The 22,297-nt window shown below is 37.6% G+C and overlaps 2 protein-coding genes and 1 long non-coding RNA gene across 5 annotated transcripts; 2 read left to right on the top strand and 1 right to left on the bottom strand.

Annotated features, from left to right (window-relative positions):
• Positions 1 to 4,595: 4,595 nt before the first annotated feature.
• Positions 4,596 to 9,498, top strand: LOC104601270 (peptidyl-prolyl cis-trans isomerase CYP20-1). The gene is made up of 7 exons (XM_010264558.3): positions 4,596 to 4,751; positions 5,352 to 5,430; positions 6,896 to 6,943; positions 7,065 to 7,088; positions 8,282 to 8,464; positions 8,610 to 8,685; positions 9,033 to 9,498. Exons 1-7 carry the CDS (start codon positions 4,614 to 4,616, stop codon positions 9,169 to 9,171), a joined length of 687 nt encoding a protein of 228 aa, XP_010262860.2. The 5' UTR covers positions 4,596 to 4,613; the 3' UTR covers positions 9,172 to 9,498.
• Positions 9,499 to 16,325: 6,827 nt separating this feature from the next.
• LOC148802227 (uncharacterized) lies at positions 16,326 to 19,839 on the top strand. Its single transcript, XR_016082077.1, has 2 exons — positions 16,326 to 16,938; positions 19,062 to 19,839. It is a non-coding gene; the product is annotated as an uncharacterized LOC148802227 (long non-coding RNA).
• Positions 19,000 to 21,331, bottom strand: LOC104601269 (uncharacterized). 3 transcript variants are annotated; one of them, XR_016082075.1, is made up of 4 exons: positions 20,616 to 21,331; positions 20,277 to 20,333; positions 19,698 to 19,779; positions 19,055 to 19,566 (listed from the first exon to the last, which is right to left on the bottom strand). XR_016082075.1 is itself a non-coding variant. In XM_088897137.1 (2 exons), the coding sequence occupies exon 1, from the start codon at positions 21,094 to 21,096 to the stop codon at positions 20,620 to 20,622; it is 477 nt and encodes a 158-aa protein (XP_088753263.1). In that variant the 5' UTR covers positions 21,097 to 21,331; the 3' UTR covers positions 19,000 to 19,779; positions 20,616 to 20,619. The 3 variants fall into 3 exon arrangements, 1 of the variants encoding a protein (XP_088753263.1); XR_016082076.1 differs by lacking the exon at positions 20,277 to 20,333 and having other exon boundaries at positions 19,000 to 19,566; XM_088897137.1 differs by lacking the exon at positions 20,277 to 20,333 and having other exon boundaries at positions 19,000 to 19,779.
• Positions 21,332 to 22,297: the final 966 nt, after the last annotated feature.

Below are 22,297 nucleotides of genomic sequence, written 5' to 3'. Positions count from 1 at the left end.
TGGCATTATTTATTAATCCATTGACCCCAAATGGTTGAATTGCTTACCCACCACTGGGAAGGAAGGAAATGGTTTTGTTTTCAAATTTCTTTTCAAAATATTTATTTTTATACTATTAAAATTAATATTGTGGACTTAATTACAAGAATTTAATGATGAAAAAAATATATCTTAAATATAAGATTTAATGAGAGAGAATAGGAAAATATTTTTATTTCCAATTGGTTTTAAATTTTACATTCCATTTCCATCATTAATAAAAACATTTCTTATTTATCATACTTATTATTGTTCAATATGTATGTTAAAAATGTTCCCAATTTTTTTAATTTCTATTCTTTTTCATTTTATCTATTTTTTATTTTATTATTTAATCATGGCAACATGGATTAACTCATTTGACCCAAAAAGATTTAATTTCTTACCACCACATAGATGAAAACACTATTTTTTCTAGGTAGATTTTAAAAGTATAAGCTTAATTAATAGAGCTTAATGATAAGAAGAAACAAAAATGACTTAAATATATGATTCAATGAACATGAATGCAAGTTAATAAATTAAATGTTGGATTTAATGAGAGAAAATTGAATGCATTGAATATCTTTAAATTACCTCTTTTCAACTCATTTAATATCAATAACCGATTGCCCTATTAGCCTTCATTTTTTATCAATAAACTTAAATATAGAGGGGTAAATTTTATCCTTAGAAAATTCCAGAAATATTCTTAAGGCCATTCATGCTTTTAAAAGTAGTATAGATTTATTGTTTTCCATTTTCTTACGCCAATGTTATTTATTGATTTCAAAAATTAATGTTCCACTTCAACCACATAAGGAGTGTTTCTTATCTCCAGCAAACAAAACACGTTCCAACCTCTACCAACTTGATCTAACACCGCATATCTCACCATGAGACTGGGATCCACAACCTCCCTAATAACTTATTTGCTAAAAGACAAAGTAATAAGCTTTTTCAATTCAATATATTCGATTATTATCAAATGACTTATTTATGACTATGTAGCTAAAATTAAAAGTCCAAAACAAACCAATGTAACTACAAAGAATAAACCAACCTCAATGCTTTTAGACCACAATGAGAAAAAATAAACAACCCAAGGAAACAAGTATTAGAGAAAATATAAAATGAAAAGAAAATAATAAGTTTGGTACTTTGGATATATGATTTTTTAATAAAAAAAATTGTTAGCTTGGTCCCTATATCAGGTCAAATTCAGGTTGGGTAAGGTGATGCAAATCTAGAAAAAATCACTTTATCTGTCCTTTATTTATTTTTTCTAATAAATATAATTAAATACATAGTTTTTTTTGGAGACCTAAGACTCAACGCACCTTGAGTCTTAGGCCTTGCCCCTTTCACACCTAACCACCTTGTCTCTGCCTTTAGCCTTTAAAAACCTAAAACCTTTCTCTTCTCGAACAAATATCTTACACCAAGTGTCAAAGTTGTTGGTAGTTCTAATTTCATCTTTGATGAGGACCCAAGCTCCAACAAAGCAACAACCAATAGAGAACTATAGTGCAATTGATCTTAGTAAAGAAAAAACCAAGAAAAGAAGAACATGGGTCATTTAGTAACCATTAGCTTGTTAATAAGGAAGTTAGAAACTTAGGCCATGTTTTCATTCTTTCTCATTCTTACCCAAGATTAAATTCTAAAATGGACAAGAATGGATAAGAATAAGCAGAACGAGAAAATATTGATATGAACCAAACACTTTTTCTCCTAAAAATGAATTCTTTTCAGATTGACAAGTGTCCTATGTTGCTCATTTTCGTTATTCAAAAAAAAAAAAAATTTGTGATGGTATTCATAAACCACCAGCCTAGGTCCCCAACAATCAATGTTTACCAATTGGCATAGATGTTTTGTAAAAGTATTTCCATAAAAGTGCTTTCACAAAATTACTTTACTAAAAGTGTTTTAGTAAAGTACTTTCATAAAAATATAAAAATACTTTTATAAAAGTGTTTTAATGTAAAAGTACTTTTATAAAAGTGCTTTCGTAAAAGTACTTTCGTAAAAGTGCCTTCGTAAAAGTGCTTTCACAAAAGTAAACATCTATGACAACAAGTTTGTAGGCAGAGTTTCCTCAAATAATGAAAATGAGCAAGATGAGGCATGATTATTTTTCATGTTGTAGGCTATTCAGTTTTTGTGCTATGGGGCAGATTTTTCATTCTAAAAAGAATGTGACCCATGACAAGAATGTTGTAACCAAACACTCTAATGTTATTTATTCTTGCCCATTCTTGCCTAGAATGAGCAAGAATTAAAAGAATGAGGCTTGGAGAAGTGAACCAAATATGACCTTATTTGCTCAATAAGGATAATGTCTCTCATGAAGTTCATTGGTAAAGACGTCCAGAGTTTAAATTCAAAATCAGAATGTATTAGTTTAAGCAATGCATTTTCTCTTAAGAATGATACAATTGATACCAATAATGATATGTTTTTATAGAAGAGAGACTTTAGAAGAAAATTAGACACATAGGAAATGAGATTGTAGGCCATGTGTGGAACCAATGTTGTTTCATGAGAAGTGTTTTTTTTTTTTTTTTTCTTTTGAGAAAATGGTGTTGCATTGGTATACCATTTTCTTAGAAAAGGTTTTCCTTTTTTCTGTTTTAGACCTTTGTTGGTTGCTGCCACATGGGCGTTTTTCAATGCCATATTAGCATATTGTTATTAGCCATAGGAGAAAATACCAAAAAAAACATTTTCTCAGACCACACTTTTCTTAATTTACAAGCTGGTGTGGTACGACTGTATGAGAAAACTATTTTTTTAGAAAAAACATGTAACCAAACAGCAAGCATGGTCAGGAAAAAAACATGACACTGATGGCATCATTTTTCAAGAAAACCACATTGGTTCCAAACACCGACTTAATTATTGGTTTTAATTTATGGAAAGAAGGCAGAATTAGGGGAAGAAATACAAAATAAATCAACCCATACAAAGAATACAAACCTATTGGACAAGAAGCCATTGAGATAGACTGATCAGTGACACCTTTCTTTCTTTGAAAACCTTTCACACAAAATAAATACACACTATTGATCATGAAGTCAAGCACTTTGCTGGATACAAAAGTTGTCCAACAATGATTTTGAAGTGAACGAAAACATCCCTAGATTGAATCTTTTAAGTTGCAACTAAAAGATTAAGGTTGTGTTTGGTACAATTGCTACTTCTACATGCAATATTTTAAGTTGGTCAATACAAATTTTATGAGAATATGTATTTTCTCTACCACAAATGCTTTGAGTTATTAATACAACATTTGGTACCATTATTGTTTCTACTATAAATGCCAATACACAATCCAATGTATATATATATATATATATATATATATATATATATATATATATATATATATATATATATATATATATACATACTAGTGGAAATGGTGACAAGCCAATTTCTCAAAAAGTTGTGTTGATCAAACTAAAAGGTTGCAAGTAGAAATGGCAATGGTACAAAAAACAACCTAAAACACTAGTTTAGAAAATCTAAGGCCCCGTTTGGTTCGCAAGAATAGGGGTCTGGAATTGGAATCGATATGTATTATTCCAATTCCAACTGTTTGGTTGGGCGGAATCGAAGTCTTATTCTCATTCTTTCTGAAATGGCATTTTCCCATTTGAGGGAATGGCCATTCCTGCCCCTCCCTTGGGAATGGAATCTCATTCCTGCTGATTCCAATTCTCATTCCCATTCTTGTTTGAACCAAAACCATTAGGAATAGACCATTCCAATTCTGATTCCGACTGTGAATCAATCGAACCCTAAAACCCAATGTGCTGAATTCATCAATATCAGAAAGGATACAAACAGATTGGAAATTATGTGGGAACATAAAGAATTGATAAAATGGCTGAGAATGGAGCTAAGAAAGGTGAGAAATACTGAGCTTCCGACCATCTTAGAGGAAGATGAGTTTCCCAAGATGATGGAATATCTGAAGCCATGGAAGATTGATGGTTCCTGCACGAGAATAGAATGGATAGAGGTGTCAATTGGACGGGATTTGGTTTAATGTCGATATAAGTCAATTACAGATGTATCAGGTCCAATCTAATCCAATAAATACTCTGAACCATTTTGGATTAATCCAATTCAATGTTTGGACTGTCTAATCTGTTCAAACTGATTTTAATTTAGATTAGTTACAACCCATTGGCACCTGTATTCTTATCTTCTAGGATGAACCGGGTATTGGTTCAACCAATCCAACCCAGTCCAATATAAATCCATTACAAATAAATCAGGTCCAATCTAATAAATACTTTGAACCATTAAGTCTGGACTGGTCCAATTTAATATGCATTATTAATCCATCCAATCGATCCAAGTTGATTTTGATTCGAACATGATCCAACCCAAAAGCGATCCAAAAACCGGTCCGGCTCCATTGACACCCCCTACAATTCTGTGTGCAGTTTCGGGTCGGATCAAGATGCAAATGGAAAATGGGAATCTTCTGCCGGGTTTTGCAACCCTGAATTTGGGGGTATTCTGGACTCTGGGAGATTGATTCTTACTCGATCCAATCGGACGTCCGAAACTATAAAGGGATGTTTAGTTATTGTAACAGACTGTCTCAGCTAGAGAGTGGGAGATCAGAGAGGGGGAAGAATATGGCTGCAACAAGGCTTCTCTCTGTATCGCTTCTGTGGATTCTGGTCTTGTTTGGAACCCTCGCTCTCATCGAGGTTCTCCTCTTTACTTCTTCTACTTTTTTCCCCTTTTAAGTCGATCACATTTTGTAGGGTATAGGGTTTTACAGAGTATTAATTATCTCCTAAACACGAACAATCCTGAAAGTATCTTTCTGGGGCTTTTCAGATTCGATCCATGAGAAAGACCCTTCTTTTTTTTTTCCTATAAAGATCCCTACCATCTTTTCTCTTTTCCTATGCTATTTCCCCCTCTCCTTGCTCTTAGTTTTGTTCCCAGTATCAATTAGATAATTCCAGAACTCGTTCTGTGCAAAATTAAATCGATAGAGAGCTTCATGAGGTGAGGCAAGTGGCTGCCTACTTGCTTGCATCTCCTTCTCTTTGTACTAACTATTCGAGCTTTGACTGCTTAGACATTTCTTCCCATTCTTTCGCACTTTCATGCTTGTGGGATCGGTATTATTTTGCTATACTTCTAAGTTCTAGCCCTCGGTTTCTTATTTCCTAATTATTCAACGATCATCTTGGCTTCCACGTCTATAACTCTCTTCTGTTATAGTGCTCCGTCATTGGACAGTTTTCCCCGTTAGTGAGTAATCTACTAATTGTTTTTTTTTTGGGTGCTATTTTCAGGCAAAGAAAGAAAAGAAGAATTTGAAGGAAATCACGCACAAAGTATATTTCGATATTGAGATCGATGGAAAACCTGCTGGTATGATGTCCTTGATTTAATGTTAAGAAAATACCATACATAATGGAATGAAATTTTTATATGTCATCAACAAAACCTTCGTAACACTATTTTATTTTGATGTCCATTTGACCGAATAGTACCGACTACCAAGTAATGATAAATTGGCTGAAATTTGGGCAAGCAGTGCACCCTGTGGTTCTTGATAGAATATGCAAGTGGATTGGCTTCCAATCTGAATTGCTAGTTCAGGCGGATACCAAAATCAGTAATCAGCATGTCTGACTCGGTAGATATCAAGGGGAAGTTCGTCTTTGAAGTACCGGTGTTTATAAAAAAAGAAAACTAGTCTTCTTGAGATATCCTATAAATTATGCATCAGAACAAAGGAAATTGTTCAAAGCATGTCTTCTTCTTGACACACACTCTCCCCCATACACGGGTGTGATCATTTTGATCTGAGTTTCAAAGCCAGTACGAAAGATAGGCCTGAAGCTATTATTTAATTGGTCTTGTGAGTTGTGTCAAATGTTTTGGTATTATTTCCCAAAAGATTAATTATTCTTTTATGATCCTAATATTTTACTTTGGGAGTCACCATATCACATCTTAAAGACATCTAATTTATCTAACCACCTTAGATCAAGGAGTTGAGATCTATCTAAAATGAGAGACAATGTTGAATACATGAAACTTATGTGGTGGTTGCCTGCAAAATAGCTACACACACCTTCTAATCTCAAGGAAAAAAAACCTCTTAAGAGTATTTTGGTAAATGCACCAAGGTCTAATTACTAAAGAAACCTTCATTAGTCATTATTTGGTATATACAAAGTTCCATATAATGGATTTTCCCACCTCATGATTCGGTGTGGCAACTGTGATGGCAGATTCAATCTTCAGTCAAGGTTCATTTTCAAAAAAAAAAAAAAGAAAGAAAAGAAAAGAAAAGAAAAGAAAACTTCAGCCAAGATTCAAAATTCAAACCACTTAAGTGAGAGCTCATGGACTTCAAATCAGGAGGTTGCATTGCTGGGAAGGGCTTATACCATCCTTCCACCTCTCCAGAAAAGCATCCAATGAGTCAGAGGGACTTTCTATACCAATACTTGTTAATCAAATGTGAACGCTAAAATCAGATTTTATTTAATGTTTGTGCAAAAGTTTATTTGGCATGATAACAGAAAATGAAAGTAAAATGTGCATGCAAGCTCTGGAGAAAGTAAAGAAAAATAATTATTTTCAGAAATAAATAAAGTCCTGCCATCATTAGGGTCATATTTGCTAATATACTGTGCAGCAAGATTCTTCCTTGTCCATGTGAAGCTGAAATAATATGTTTTTAAGACCAATTTTTCTGGTTTTTCGATGACATTCACTGTTAACATTTCTTGAGAGAATGGATATGAAGTGGCCCTTTGCTGTGCTAGATGTCAGCTAGTATCATGTTGCGATAGTGTATCATTGTAGTTCTTTTTGCTTGCAGGTCGCATTGTTATGGGCCTCTTTGGAAAAACTGTACCCAAAACCGCAGGTACAATGATGTTTATTGAAGTAAAACATGGGAACAGATGGTTGCTAGGAGTGCTTTTCTTCAGATTTTGTAACAATTTATGGGGAGATACTAATTTTATGCCATTATCTTTGTTTATCAGAAAATTTTCGGGCACTTTGTACAGGTATATGCTCTCTTTTTCTCCCCTCCTTTCTTTTAGGTGCTGGAATTTAGAACTTTCATCCTTGTTGAGATGTTTGAATATGTGGCTGACAATAGAATATGTGGTGAAGGATATAATTTTTTTTCCTTTTTTTCTCTTTTTCTAAGAGTAAGAACAAGTTCTTCTTGCTAGTTTGTTTTATAATGTAGCATTGTCTCCAGCAGGCCTTGTTTCCTTCTGAAACCCCAAGTCAAGGGGTCCCTGCAATCACCTTCCAATCATAAATCTTCAAAATTTGAAATCTATGAATAATCCTTCTAGTAGGGTCAGTATCTTGGTTGTTAGGTTTGCATTTGTTTTCATCCCAGAAAAGCTTATATACACTCCTTTGTATCAGTCACTCCTAAGGAGCTTGGATTGCCATAGAACACCCATTATATTGTCAAAGTTCTCATAGAAGGCTTTGGATCTGCTTCTTGAGCGAAATGATGTTTTTAATAAGAAGCTAGATGAAAAGCATTTTAGTAATAATATAAAGCACTTAAAAGTCTGCAAACCCTTTTTTCCCTATCAGTACAAGGTATACTCAACAGGCATCATGGCTGACCATAAGCCACCGTTAAAAACATATAAGAGAGTGTTCAAATCACCACAACATGTCATTGCCCAAAAAAACTTCTTGTGCTAAATGTTCTGATGTTGATAACCTGGAGCCTTTTGGGATGGGTGGAGCCTTAAGTGATGGATGCAATCATTTTTGGTGGATCCTTCAAATTTCTTTCCCTTTAGTTCTTTTGTTAGGATGATAGCAGGAATACATTCTAGCCTTTGTCAACATCTCAATTTGCAACTCATGTCAGGTGTGTGTGCCCTTGGAAACTATGGTGCATTTTTAGAGAAACCTGTGTCTTGGAGGGTGAGTTCCTCATTTATGTGAATGCCAAAGTTGGCCAACAATTTGGGTACCTTGCTTTCCAGTAATGGTCTCTATGTTGGTTCTATACCTGTTTACCATGTATTCCATTCTGGTGTTACATGTTTGTAGTTGCAATGTTGGACTGCTTCATAGTCTATTTCTTAACTATCGTTTCTCTAGGAAGGAGGTTGAGTGAGAGGGTTGATTGCTAGACTTTAATGGAACATATAAGGTCACTACCAATGAAAACAACTTTTCCAGAGGTTGATCTTATGCATTAAGTTCTTTCTTATTGCAGGGGAGAAAGGTATTGGGAAGAATGGGAAGCCTCTCCACTACAAGGGAAGTACATTCCATAGGATCATTCCCAGCTTTATGATTCAAGGTGGTGATTTTACACTTGGGGATGGAAGAGGTGGAGAATCAATTTATGGTGAGAAGTTTGCTGACGAGAACTTCAAAATTAAGCACACTGGACCAGGTAAGCTTGTAAACCCTCTTCAAGTAGCTAGGTAGTTAATACCATTCTCGTAGCTTGTATATATCCATGAAATGGTACATAAAATATTAAAAGATAGCTTGTATGCTGAAAGGATATTTGTTTATTTATTTATTGCTGGGTGCAGGGCTTTTGTCGATGGCAAATGCTGGGCGAGACACCAATGGTTCACAGTTCTTTATTACAACTGTAACAACTAGCTGGTAACAATTTTGTGTTTCTTTCCATACGTTTCCAACTGTTTGGTTGGGCGGAATTGAAATCCCATTTCTGCATTCCCCCATTGGAGGAAATGGCCATGCCCCCTCCCTTGGGAATGAAATTCCATTCCAGCTAATTTCAATTCCCATTCTGATTCCCATCTGAACCAAACAGACTATGGGAATAGACCATTCTGATTCCAATTCCGACTGTGAACCAAACAGATCCTTAATAACATTTTCCAAGCTTTTCTATTGTCTAAAGTTTACATGCCCACGGTTTTCAATGCGGTAAATCTTGTGGTTTTTTAAGGATTTTAACCTGCAATTACTTTTTGATTTTCTTACAGGTTGGATGGCAAACATGTGGTGTTTGGCAAAGTGGTTTCTGGGATGGATGTGGTTTACAAGATTGAGGCTGAAGGGAGACAGAGTGGCGCCCCAAAAAGCAAAGTTGCCATTGCAGACAGTGGCGAGCTTCCCTTGTAATCGCCCATCTTTGCGCCATCTTACTCAATGTAGGAACAACCCTTTCTTGTTTCATCCTCCGTTACAACCATGGTGTCGGTATGATATCTCCTGACTAAAACTAAAGAGCATAGGATGAAAGTATTAATTTAAGACAGGACATTGATCCACTATAGTTCAGAAATCAAAGAGATGTTTTTTGCTTGAGGGAACTGGGAAGTATTGCATTATTGATTGTGCTAAATTACAAATGCTGTCTGCTGCTGGTGGCAGAAGGTATCTCTTCCATTCCTGCTTGTCTTTGGAAGAAAACCAGTTATTGATTCTCTAAGCAAACCCATTTTCTCTGAGTACTTTGTGATGGAAGCCATGTAAAAGAGAGGGATGATCATCAATAAGCAGGACCTCTACCTTTATTTCCTATTCGATTATTTCTCGGCAGGCAGGGCCAATGAAGCATCCTCTAAGGGGGTGTTCGCCACTGTGTATGGTTTTGTTTTTGGAATAAAAACCACCACCAGTTTATGTTACCTCAGCAAAAAATTATATTGCTTTTGCTGATTTGGGGGTTATTTTGTTTTCTAAAACAAAACCATATATTGGCTAATACCCCCTAGGACCTCAAATCTGCTGCAACCATTGTCGCATACGACCTCCAATAAAACAAGGAACGCACCAGCATCTGAAGCATAAGGCAAAATATTATGTCAAGTGATTTTTAAAACACTAGTGTGTTCATATTTTCATTGGAGTTGCATGCTAGATGATGGTAGCAGATTCTTTCTCACATCCATGCATGTTAGATGATGGCAACTGTACAAATTGTGGGGTGGACTGAACGATAAAATCCCCCTTTTTTGGGTGGTAGACTTGCTAGGGATATATGTACCCAAAAAAAAAAGATGTGATGAGGCCTAAATGAATGGCACCAAAAGAACACATGGGTATGGGAGAAACACAAACCGTACGTCTGTAATTGCATGAGCACCGACAAAAAAAACGTAGCTGCATGAACTGGTAGAGTTTGAGTCACCCTATTTAGAGAGGATTAAGCCTTTTGGTTTTATTAATAAAACCCTCACCTATGATGCATAACCTCCTCTTGTACTTCGATAAATTTCTTCATCTGGCATTATTTCCAACTACATAAACCCATAAAAATTTATGAGAGTTGGAAAAGGCAAAAGTTTGACTACAAGGCGTGGCATATCTTCAGGTCCCGTAATTTTTGACCAGCCCTGTATTCAAAGTATCAACATCCACCATTTTGCATCCTTGTCCTAGGTTGAATTCCTTCATCGGGCAGTATATGATCAGGCTGATGTCTGGTATCGTTGCTATTTTCTTAAACAACAATGGCCATACCTTGAATCCCATAACAGGTTTTGTGTTTATAATCAGTTTGGTGCCATTTAGGCACCATATAGGCAAAATGATGAAAACGTAAAATGTCAAAATGACATCTTCGTCAAAGTTGCTCTCATACAGTTGAGGTATTCATGTTGCTTCAAACAACTTTAAAATATTCAACCAAACAAGAAGAGAGAGAGAGAGAGAGGAGGGAGGGAGGGAGGGAGAGGGAGATCTACATGGTGCTGACATGGAGGAAACACTTTGGAGAAACAACTCTGATACCAAACACCACCAACATAATTCTGTTGCTGCAGGCTCATGCATGAGACTCGTAGTTAAGCTGTGGTACGTAGAATGAGCAACAGACTCACCGGGCCTAGCTCAGGTTAACTAGGCCCTCTGTACACTTTCAGCGGGTGCACCTCCTCTCGAGTCAAAGTGAGAGGTGTAGCGACTTATGCCTCTACAAATCGATTAACTCTGTTCGATATAGTGGCTACTGACCGGGAGAGTGAGGCTCTCCATTCTCGACCGAGACTTACTCATTTCCATCTACGACGTCCCATATTTTCCTTCTCAACTCCAAATTGCGTTGAGTAATCACTCTCATAATCTTTATTTGGTATTGGACGAAGATAAGGCTCATCCCGAAGCTCTGTATTTCCTTTTCGATTAGGAGTTGGTTTTGGTTTTTAGAAAGTTTTGAGGAGCAAGAACTCCGATCGAATTTGTACATATATATCATAAGATATCAACGAAGGGTAGGATCTTAGGGGCTTCCAAAATTTTTTCATGGTATCAGAGCATGTGTTATTATTCGTTGTGCGACCGACGGTTATCGGCTGTAGATCTTGTTCCGACCACAGCCTATTATCGACGCTTCTGAATCCCAGTATTTCTCGTCCGCTGTACAGATACTCTGGCGATGTAACTTGATCGTAGAATAGCGATACCAGGCCGGCGTTGCGCCGAAGGAGAATCTTTTTTGGAGGAGGTACTTTCTCTTGCGCGGAATCGATCAAATGCGGAGACAAATAATTTTCCTCCTCAAGGATTCGGCGGGGCTTGCCTCTTCTCTCCCTCCTCGATCGCTTCATCAGCGTGACATAAAAGAAGCAATCTTTCTCTCCAAGAATTGCAGAGAAATCTACCTTCTCGGTGATTGGAATTTTGCGGCGATACCCAGGCGATGACTTTGACGGTTTCCGTCGGATAAGCGAGACAAAGATCTGATGAGGCGAGATTCCGATTTTCTGACTCAGGAACGATTGGAATTTCTTGAACTCCATAGACGAGTGAACGTTGATATTGCCGAGATCTATTTCGCACTCCTCGACTGGAAACGAAACCACAGTGGAATTCTCCGTCATCCTTAATGGTTTCTTGGCGGAATTTCGTCTGTCCGGCGAAACTCCGGCGTCGAGAAGAGATAGAAATGTCAAATGGCAAAGGGGTTTTGCATCCATCAGATAATCCTTGAATTATTTTTAGTCTGGTGGTCTTGAAAGGAGATAACTACGACAAAAGGGCAGATGCGGTTGGTTTTGCAGCACAAACCTCGCAGACATCGCGAGACAGTAGAACTGCTTCAAAAGACAAAACAATTGTGTGTAACAATTGTGGTCGATCTAGCCATGAAGCAAAGAATTGTTTCCAGTTAATTGGATACCCTGAATGGTGGGGAGACAAACCCCGCGGTACGTCAACCGAGCATGGAGCAGGTCGAGGAAAAGGGGGTGGACCCTCTGGCGGACGTAACCAAGATTCGGCAAAAGCTCATGCTGCTCAGTCATCGACAGGGCGTGAGGTGGTTGCTAATGCAACCGTGACTGACGGAGACAGGACCGGACTGAACGGGCTTAATGACGAGCAATGGCAAACTCTTGTAAGCATGCTTAATGCTTACAAAACCAGAACTAATGAAAAACTCTCTGGTAAGATTTACTCCACTGAATGGATTGTTGACTCTGGGGCGTCACATCACATGACAAGGAATTTAAATGTGCTTGTCGACACCTATGATGTTGCACCTTGTCCTGTTAGGTTACCCAACAGTGCGCACATCGAGGCGGTAAAAGAAGGCACCGTTGAACTTGGAAATAATTTTAAATTATTGCACGTATTATATGTCCCAAAAATCAATTGTAATTTGTTGTCAGTAGGTCGGTTACTTCGTGACATAGATTATATTGTGACGTTTACTAATAAGTTGTGTGATACAGGACTGCATCTCGAGGAGTTTGATTGGTGCTGGTGAATAGCTTGATGGGGTCTATGTCTTCAAGGGTGTGGCACCGTTTCGAGCTTACAAGACAGATGGAATTGGGTCATGCGATTTGTGGCATCGGAAATTAGGACACCCTTCTTATCAAACGGTTAGCTTACTTCTTAATCTCAGTAATAGTAAGAACAAAACCTGTGATGTTTGTTTGAAGGCAAAACAAATTAGAGATGTTTTTATTCAAAACAGCAATAAGGCGACTGATTGTTTTGCATTAATTCATTGTGACCTATGAGGTGCTTATAGAGTACCTCCATCTTGTGGTGCGGTATTTTTTCTTACAATTGTTGATGATTATTCTCGAGTGATTTAGATTTATTTGCTAGCTGAAAAAAGTGAAGTTGGTAGAACATTCAAAAATTTCTGTGTCATGATTGAACGACAATTTAATAAGAAGGTTAAGGTGGTAAGGAGTGATAATGGAACATAGTTTAAATCTTTGAAGCCATATTTTGACGAGCAAGAAATTTTATTTCAAACTTCCTGCGTTGGGAAACCACAACAAAATGGTCATGTGGAGAGAAAGCATCGTCATATTTTGAATGTAGCCAGAGCACTCAGGTTTCAAGCACATCTTCCGATCAATTTCTGGGGTGAGTGTGTTTTGACCGCAGGATACTTGATTAACCGGACACCTTCGACCCTTCTTGGTGGTAAAACACCTTACGAGATGCTATTTGGACAAAGTCCTTCTTACAAACATCTCAGAATTTTTGGTTGCTTATGTTTCTCGCATACTAGGGACTGTGACAAGTTTGTCGCTAGGAGTAGGAAATGTGTCTTTGTTGAATACCCTTTCGGGAAAAAGGGGTGGAAATTGTACGACCTTGACTCTGGTGATTACTTCGTCTCACGAGACGTGGTGTTTAGTGAGGCCGAGTTTCCCTTTGTCACTCCGAAACATCAACCCTTTGTAACCAGTCCTCCCGTAGCCAAAGAGAATATTGGGTTGCCTTGGACCACTCCTCTTGACATGATATCTGAGTCACTTCATATAGAAGTCAGGGGGAGCAACACGATCGAAGAAGAAGGACATCTGAACACGGGTAATGATGAGGAGGCAGGTCCTTTTGATGAGACAAGGAGCCATACAGATTACAGAGATAATGAAGCTCCAGCTGCTCTCAGCCCACCACGGAGGTATTAGGCTGCGGACATCGAGAAAAGCGGACCCCTAGCTATTTATAGGACTTTGTCACACACTCAGCTCGTCGCTTAGACCCCTCCGCTATTTCACCTGCATCATCTCAATCCTCAGGTACTCCTTATCCCATAACTCATTATATGACGTATGATAATTTTTCTATGAAACACAGACATTTCTTGGCAGTTGTTACTGCAGGCCAAGAATCTACTAGTTTCTCTGAGGCAATGACTAATGCTCGGTGGCGCGAGGCTATGCGCCAAGAGATACAGGCTTTGGAAGACAATGGGACATGGACCTTGGAAGACCTCCCACCTAGAAAAAAGGCAATCGGGTGTAAATGGGTCTACAGAATCAAGTACAAATCTGATGGATCCATTGAAAGATTTAAAGCACGATTGGTAGTCCTAGGCAACACTCAAATTGAAGGTCTTGATTACAACGAGACCTTTGCCCCTGTGGCTAAAATGGTCACAGTTCGAACCTTTTTAACAGTTGTTGCAGCCCAACATTGGGAATTGCATCAGATGGATGTCCACAATGCTTTTCTGCACGATGATCTCCATGAGGAGGTCTATATGAAACCTCCTCTAGGTTTTTCGGCCTCCGGGACTGGAAAGGTATGCAAATTCCAGAAATCTTTGTGTGGTTTGCGGCAAGCCCCCTAGAACTGGTTCTCTAAGTTAGGTGCTGCCTTGAAAACTTTTGGGTTTGAACAGTCCTATTTCGATTATTCCTTATTTACATATTGCAAGAATGGGGTTGTCTTGCACATCCTAGTTTATGTTGATGACTTAATCGTTGGTGGGAATAACCCGGAGTTCATACGCAAATTTAAAAAGTATATGAACCGGTGTTTTTGCATGAAGAACTTGGGTGTTAAATATTTTTTGGGCATCGAAGTGACTCGCGGATCATCGGGGATATTTCTTTGCCAAAGAAAATATGCACTTGATATTATTACAGAAGTTGGCTTATTGGGATTCAAACCTGCTCACTTTCCTATTACTCTGAATCATAAACTTGCCCTTGCTGACGGAGCAGTCCTGGATGACCCTGAACAATATCGTCTTGTGGGCCGTTTGATTTATTTAACCATTTCACGGCTGGAGCTCAGTTATTGCATCCATGTCCTGGCTCAATTTATGCAATGTCATCGTGTTGATCATTGGGATGCGGCATTACGTGTGGTTTGTTATCTGAAAGGACGTCCTGGTCAAGGAATATTTTTGCGCTCTAATAGTGATCTGCAATTGTATGCCTATTGTGATTCCGACTGGGCGAGTTGTCCTCTAACTCGTCACTCTCTTACTAGGTATTTTGTCATGTTCGGACATTCCCACATCTCCTGGAAGACTAAAAAACAACATACTGTCTCTCGTTCCTCTACCGAGGCTGAATACCGGTCAATGGCTACTACCAATTGTGAGTTGAAGTGGATAAAAGGTCTGTTGTCGTCTTTGGGTATATCTCATCCTCAACCTATACGCTTGTTTTGTGACAATCAAGCTGCTCTGCACATTGCTGCAAACCCTATCTTCTATGAGCGAACCAAACATATTGAAGTCGATTGTCATTTCATTCGCAATGAGCTCCAACCCGGCACCATTGCGCCTTCCTATGTCCGTATCGGTGAACAAGTTGCTGACATTTTCACAAAGGCTCTCGGACAAAAACAGTTTGATTTTTTCCTTCCCAAGCTAGGCATTCTCAATCCTCATGCACCACCTTGAGGGGGAGTATTGGACGAAGATAAGGCTCATCCCGATTTGATTCCCTGTATAATTAGGATTTAGAAGTTTTAGAAGCTCTGTATTTCCTTTTAGATTAAAAGTTGGTTTTTTATTTTTAGAAAGTTTTGAGGAGCAAGAACTCTGGTCGAATTTATATATCATAAGATATCAATGAAGGGTAGGATCTTAGGGGCTTCCAAATTTTTTTCATTAGGTCGCTACATTGTTAACCCAATTTCACAATTTGTTTAGAAAACACTGTTTGAGAGCTCGCATAAAAAGTGTGTTGATTGGTACGTCAAACAACAAACATCAATAGCTATCGAGAGAAAAAAAAAACAACAGATGGGTTTTGCTCCAACAGACGCCAAACATCCAACTTTGTATTGTTCAATATATATTGTGATCAATGTTTAAAGTATCACGCACGAACAGGTGTATCACGCATTTCGATACTTGATAATTTTTTTTTTTTTTCCTTCAAAAATGTTTCAGGGGAACGGTTGTAGGCTTGCCTATCCCAATTCCAAAACACCCCTTTTTGTAGGCTTGCCTACCCCGTACCAGTTAGATACATCATACATGTAGGTAGAAATAGTAGTAAAAGAGAACCAAAAATTCTACAAAATGTTTCCGCTGTTTGATTGTTTTAGTTGATTAGATTCATACATAGGACAATATTTCCACGGACACATGTTGATAATGGCCGGGTTGGATTGTATCCATTTAGTCTCGGGTCTGATGGGTTTGGTAAGAGACTTAATGGTTTGGGTGGGTTAGGTCATGGATATCCAACAGATAACCCTTTTAGCCTCTTCATATTTCGATCGATAGGCACACTCTCTTCTCTCCTCGTTCGTCTTCTCCAGTAGAAGAAGAATCTTTTAGGGTTTTCTTTGCAAACACTACCCGTTTGTATGCTCAAAAAACAACGAATCAAAACCAGTCTGAAACCTGTATCATCATTGATGTTCATGAAAATGACCAAATCCATGGTGCCATGGTAAATGAAAATGAAGATAATGGGAAAGAGAAGGGGCTTTTAGCTATAATGGGATCCACAACAGAAGAGAAGCCACAGCAGAGGAGTTCTGAGTTCTCTTTAGTTTAATCAATTAATCTGTCGTTTGCTTCTAGCTATTCCCCTCCTGTGCTTCAAACTTCTCTATTTTTGAGATTCCAAGAGAACAAATGCATTGATCACTTCTTTTCTCCCATAATTTGTAAGTGGTGATCAAATGGATCAACGAAACAATATCAATGGCTCTCTCGAAGCGGTATGCCTTTTTTTTCTTATTCATTTGTTTATCATTCACTTTTCATTCGATGATCAACAAACCGAAAAAATCAGAGGGTAGAGATGATTTCAAGAGTTTGAGTTGGGTGTTGCTATTGTTTGCATTGAAAATGATGATCACATGAGCTCCCACTCCAACATCATTCGCTGTTGCGATGAAATATTCAATTACTAGAGCCGCCCCTTCACCTCCTATATAAATCTGGTTTCTGTAGATTCATTTCCTTTGTTTTTGTGTAATTTTTTGTTTTTTGTTTTCTATAATTTCTGCTTTCTTCATTTTTATATTTTTCTATAATTTTTGCTATATTATTTTACAATTTTGTTATTTTTGTGTAATTTGTGGTTTCTGTTTTTGGAATTTCTGTGTTTTAATTTTATATATAATTTTTGCAATGTTTTTTTGCAAATTCCATTATTTTTCTATAATTTTTAATATTTTCATATCATTTCTGTTATTTTTTTCTTTTCAATTTATGTTACACTTTTAATTTATATGTATCATTTAATGAATTATATATGTTAACGGGTCGGGCGGGTTAGATTAGGTCAAGATAGGTTTGGGTTGATATCATTAATTTTGTTAAACCATATTTAATACCGAATCTCTCATTAATGTTATTTATTTAAGTCTAATTTCTCTTTCATTAATTAGTGAATTACTCCAAGGCAAATTTAAATTTGAACTTTAACACCTAATTCAAATTCTTTCTTTAATTACTTTAATTAATGATCCTCTCTCTCTCATTAATTTCATTTTGTTAGTGTAAAACCTTCAACTTTTAGATATTGCAAGACTTGAACCTTGGTCACTTCATTTTAACAAACACAAGTTCGCCAATGAGCCACATATATTTAATTGTTATGATTATATGTATTTTTTATTCTAAGTAAATTTTCACTTTTCTTAACGAGTGACAAGTGTTTATTGATAAATGCTAGAATTAATTATAAAAATTTATATACTAATAAATATTAAGATTAATTATATTGGTTTTTGAAAATTGACATTCACATTTTAGTTTTTTTGTTTATTTTACATTTTAGTTATTTCAGCATTTTTCAACGGTTACTAATTGTGCTCCGATATGTCACACTTTATATAAACCATTAAATTATGGTTTTTTACATTTAAATGATTTACTTACAATCATATAAAATTTGTAAATATAGTTAGTAATATATTTTTTAAGATCTATTTAAATTTTCTACCATATTTATGTGTGTCTTGATTTTTTGTCTGTATCCATATATATCTAAAGCGTATCTCGATACATCTCTTAAAATTGTCTTTCCAATACACCTTGCATTTCCGATACTTTGAACCTTGACCTATCAACTAACAATGGTTAGTCTGAAATCAGTATATCTATTTGATCGTTAGTAATGTATGATTTGGGCATTATCCATATGGCTGCTTTAAAAATCAGGATGTTGATCTCCTATGTCTAGTCATTTTTGGTCCAACTGATCTGCTATTAGGTAGAATCCAAAGATACAAGAAAAGGGAGAAGTGGAGAACGATATATAATAATAAGCGCATTGCATCAGAGCATAAATCCATAAACTCCAACCACCTGCGAATTGCCCTTCACCATCTTTCTTGGCAATGGTGATTGGTGAAATGAATTCATCATTTTTTCTGTTTCATTTCGCTGGTGACTTGATTTATCTCTCAAACGATGTCTCCTTTGAAGATCGACCCATTCGATCCACATTTACTTGAAGGATTTGTTCCGAAAAATCATTTGATACAAAGCCGCTTGCACAAAAACAGCACTTTTTCTAATGTTGCTTGCACAAAAACAGGGGATAAAATTATATGATACATATGTTGTTGCCTTAATTTGGTTACGGTAAGTCTGCTGTGTTCAATGCAAATGCATATATTCGATTCATGAAAATACATATTTGGTTTGGTTTTGCATCAATAAATTTTGTATCGTGTTTAGTTGTGAATCTTGTGATTGGTAGAATTGTAGAAACATGAATTTCAAGACTGGAGTCTAACTTTTTAACATGAGTGCAAAGCTTATTTCTATTTTTGGAAGTAAACCCATTTGAAGTGCAAAAATGACAGAAAAAAATTACTTCCATTTTCAGCAAGAAACAGAAAAAGTATTCACTCTGATTCAGCGCATTCTCACCCAACACAGCTTAAAGACTTGCTGATTCCCAATTCATCTATGCACTAGATAGATGCATATACCCAAGGGAGAAAAAGAAGGGAAGAAGGAAGAATGAAAGGTGTTAATCCAACCCATTTTCTAGAGAGAGAGAGAGAGGTTTGAGGGCATTTTAGCAATTCAAAAGAACAGGATAACTATCTGTCATTTGGGCAAGTCTTTGTTGAACTTATAGGCAGCAGGCTCTCCACAACTTGTGAACAAGGCAGCCACAGCCACAGGTAACCTTCCCTATTTATCAAAGGTTTATTTGAACAAAAGTTTAATATAAAGATGAATATGGAACCACATGCTTTTCCTCGGGGGTTTCTCTGCGAATCTTTCGTTTCTTTCTTGGTTTATCTGACTGTCTCCATTCTTCCCATGATACATGTTCAAAAACTGACTAACCAATATGCCCCTTGATGCCGATATTTTGATCCCTGAACAGAAGAAAGCTATAATATGGACACTTCTCAAGTCAAATAGATGCAATGTGTCACAAACCCATAGAACCACATTGCCAAAGTCTTAACCTTTTCTGAGTGAAGAAGTAATAATATAAATTGCTCACTCTTTCTGTTTTCTGCAGACTGTTGCCTTGCTGCCACTCATGAGCTGTGTATATGAAGGCACCCTCTGTTGGAGCTTTTGAGCTGTAGTTAAGAGAAAAAACAAATTGAACCATGAAAGTTGACTAAATGGCTATCATGTAAGTCTATGCTCCAACAATTTCAGAGCTAATACACTGCCTGAACACACAGTAGATGGAAAACAATATACAATGATCCAACCACCAACTACGGAAAAGTCGTCAATCCCAAAGTCGTTGAAACTGACTATATAATTTGATGAATCAGGTAAAAAGAAGAGATGGAATTGGGTCTTTTCATCAAGCTGGGCACTTCATATCATGGCTGGATAACCTGTGGATTGTATATATACTAATTGTGCAACCACATCCTACAAGGCAGGAGCTCTTTGACAATTACCTAATTTACCAACCAGATTGACCCATCTCAAGGGAAGAAATGTTTCTACTTGGAGCAAACCAAAGAAGATTCATTGAATTGCAATGACCTCCTTGTGCTCCTTAGCACTGTTTTATTACTAATGAGGTGGTAGAGCAGAGATTCATTGAGAATTTAAATACCTCGTCATGAATGCAGTTGAAAGAGGAAGATGGTATCGTAATCCCACAGAAAATATCCTGATAAGAGAATTCAACAGACAACATAACAAAGCATCACGTAAGCATTATAATATAACCACTAGCAGACCCACGACCATGACAGAACCAGCAACAAACACAAGACAACCACACACTGGCACATTAAAGCCGAAGACCTAAATCTTATCTTCCCCCTCGGCGAACACGACCAATCCGACACAATTAACGAGAAGCAATAACTGGCTACTGAAGTATGCTTAGGAGTTAGGAAGACCAACTTAACATAGGCTTGGTGGTAGGAAACGGAATTATTGAGATTACCGAATCAGGCCTCCATGTACTCCTCCTTGTCATTACTGTCGATGTTGCCGTCGCTCTTGGCGTTCGCACCACGGCGCCGATGAACAATATTGGAGAAATTAGCAGAGAGATCGGAGTAGAGCGAGACGACCTTGGAGATATTCCCATTAATCTCACGAATTAGGGCAACATTCTTGGTGAGGTTATCGGGGATCTTGGACTGGTGATTATCGTTAACCTGCTGAATCAAAACACGATTCTGATCCAAGACCGTCTGGACCTGGTGAAAGCTCTTACTGAAAGTCGCCCAGACCTCCCTCTCGCCTTCTCCGGCCAGGGCTTCGCCGTCATCACCAAATCCGTCACCACCGCAGGCACGGCGGTGCTTAGTGCTGGTCTTTTGGAGGTTGTCGACCGTGTTGGTGGTATGGAGATGAAGGTGGTCATGGGAGGTGTTGTCCATGCTTGATTCTGCGACGGAGGAGGAATCGATGGTTGTCATACATGAACAAGTTGAAGTCGTCGGAGAATCTCTTCTCAGAGACAGTCTGGGTTGGAAGATAGATTGGAAACAAGTTGAGCGGGGGAGAGGATCTCGCTTCGGTATTTATATATTTGCCAGAGTCGAGAGAAAGAACGGTGGGCGGGGCGGAGACGGTAAGCAGACTGACGGAGTGATTGAGTGAAGGTACTCCGTACTTCCGGTTCTTTGTTCTTTCCCTTTTGGCTTTTGGCTCTAGATCTTTTTATTAAGGATTTTTAACGGGATGTGATTGGATGACTGAACCGGGGAAACGTTTATTTAATTATTTGACAACAAAAATATCTAGAACGGTTCCACGGGCGCGTGGTGGATATTTCTACCCGGTCTAGGAGACTCGGATTGGTCTGGTCCTGTCTTAAAGCGGAGCTTGACCGCGGAACGTCCGGACGTGTGATTCCGGACTTCCGTCCGGTTGTCTGGTCAGTGGTCAGTGGTCACTGACTCACTGGTGTATTGTTTTCACTTTTGCTGTATCTGCTCCCAACAGACAAACCGTTCAAATTCTTTCCAACATGAATACACTTCAATGCTCAGACCGTTGAAGCCTTGCATCGGGAATATCATGAAGGTTAGACCTATTCATGGGCCGGGCTTTGCCACTTTATCAATAGAAAATGTGCAGGTCAGAGCCCAAGCCCAAGTCCGGCCCAACCATTAGCCCTAAATTTTGAGTTCGAGCCCAGTTCTTATATAAAACCCAAAATTCAATCTATACACAAAATATCTTATTTTCGATATACTTTTATAAATTAATATTATATTAATTTAATAATAAATTAATTTGTATTTTCTAATAGTAAATTAATAATTTAAGAAATAAATATATATTATATAAATTTATTATATATAACATAAATGCTTTTTTGTTATATATAATAGTATCTGGTTGGACTTATTTGAGAAAGCTTGAGCCCAAGCCCGTGAGCCTGAAATTTTGTCCAAGCCCGAAAAATAATAGGCTAGGCCATTGGACTACCCGACCCATGAACAGGTCTAATATAGGTACATAGATATTCCTAATGCGAGATCACATCAGTGCCCCACAAGCGCCCCACATGCACATCTCAACGTGCATTGGAAACATCTCTATGGTCGGGATGTTTCCAATACATGGTCAAGATGTTCTCTGGGGCACCCCTGACATGAATTCTCCCAATGC

The sequence above is a fragment of the Nelumbo nucifera genome, chromosome 2, assembly GCF_055504915.1.
Source record: "Nelumbo nucifera cultivar China Antique chromosome 2, China Antique-T2T, whole genome shotgun sequence".
Classification (NCBI taxonomy): domain Eukaryota; kingdom Viridiplantae; phylum Streptophyta; class Magnoliopsida; order Proteales; family Nelumbonaceae; genus Nelumbo; species Nelumbo nucifera.
This window is presented reverse-complemented; position numbering and strand designations above follow the sequence as displayed.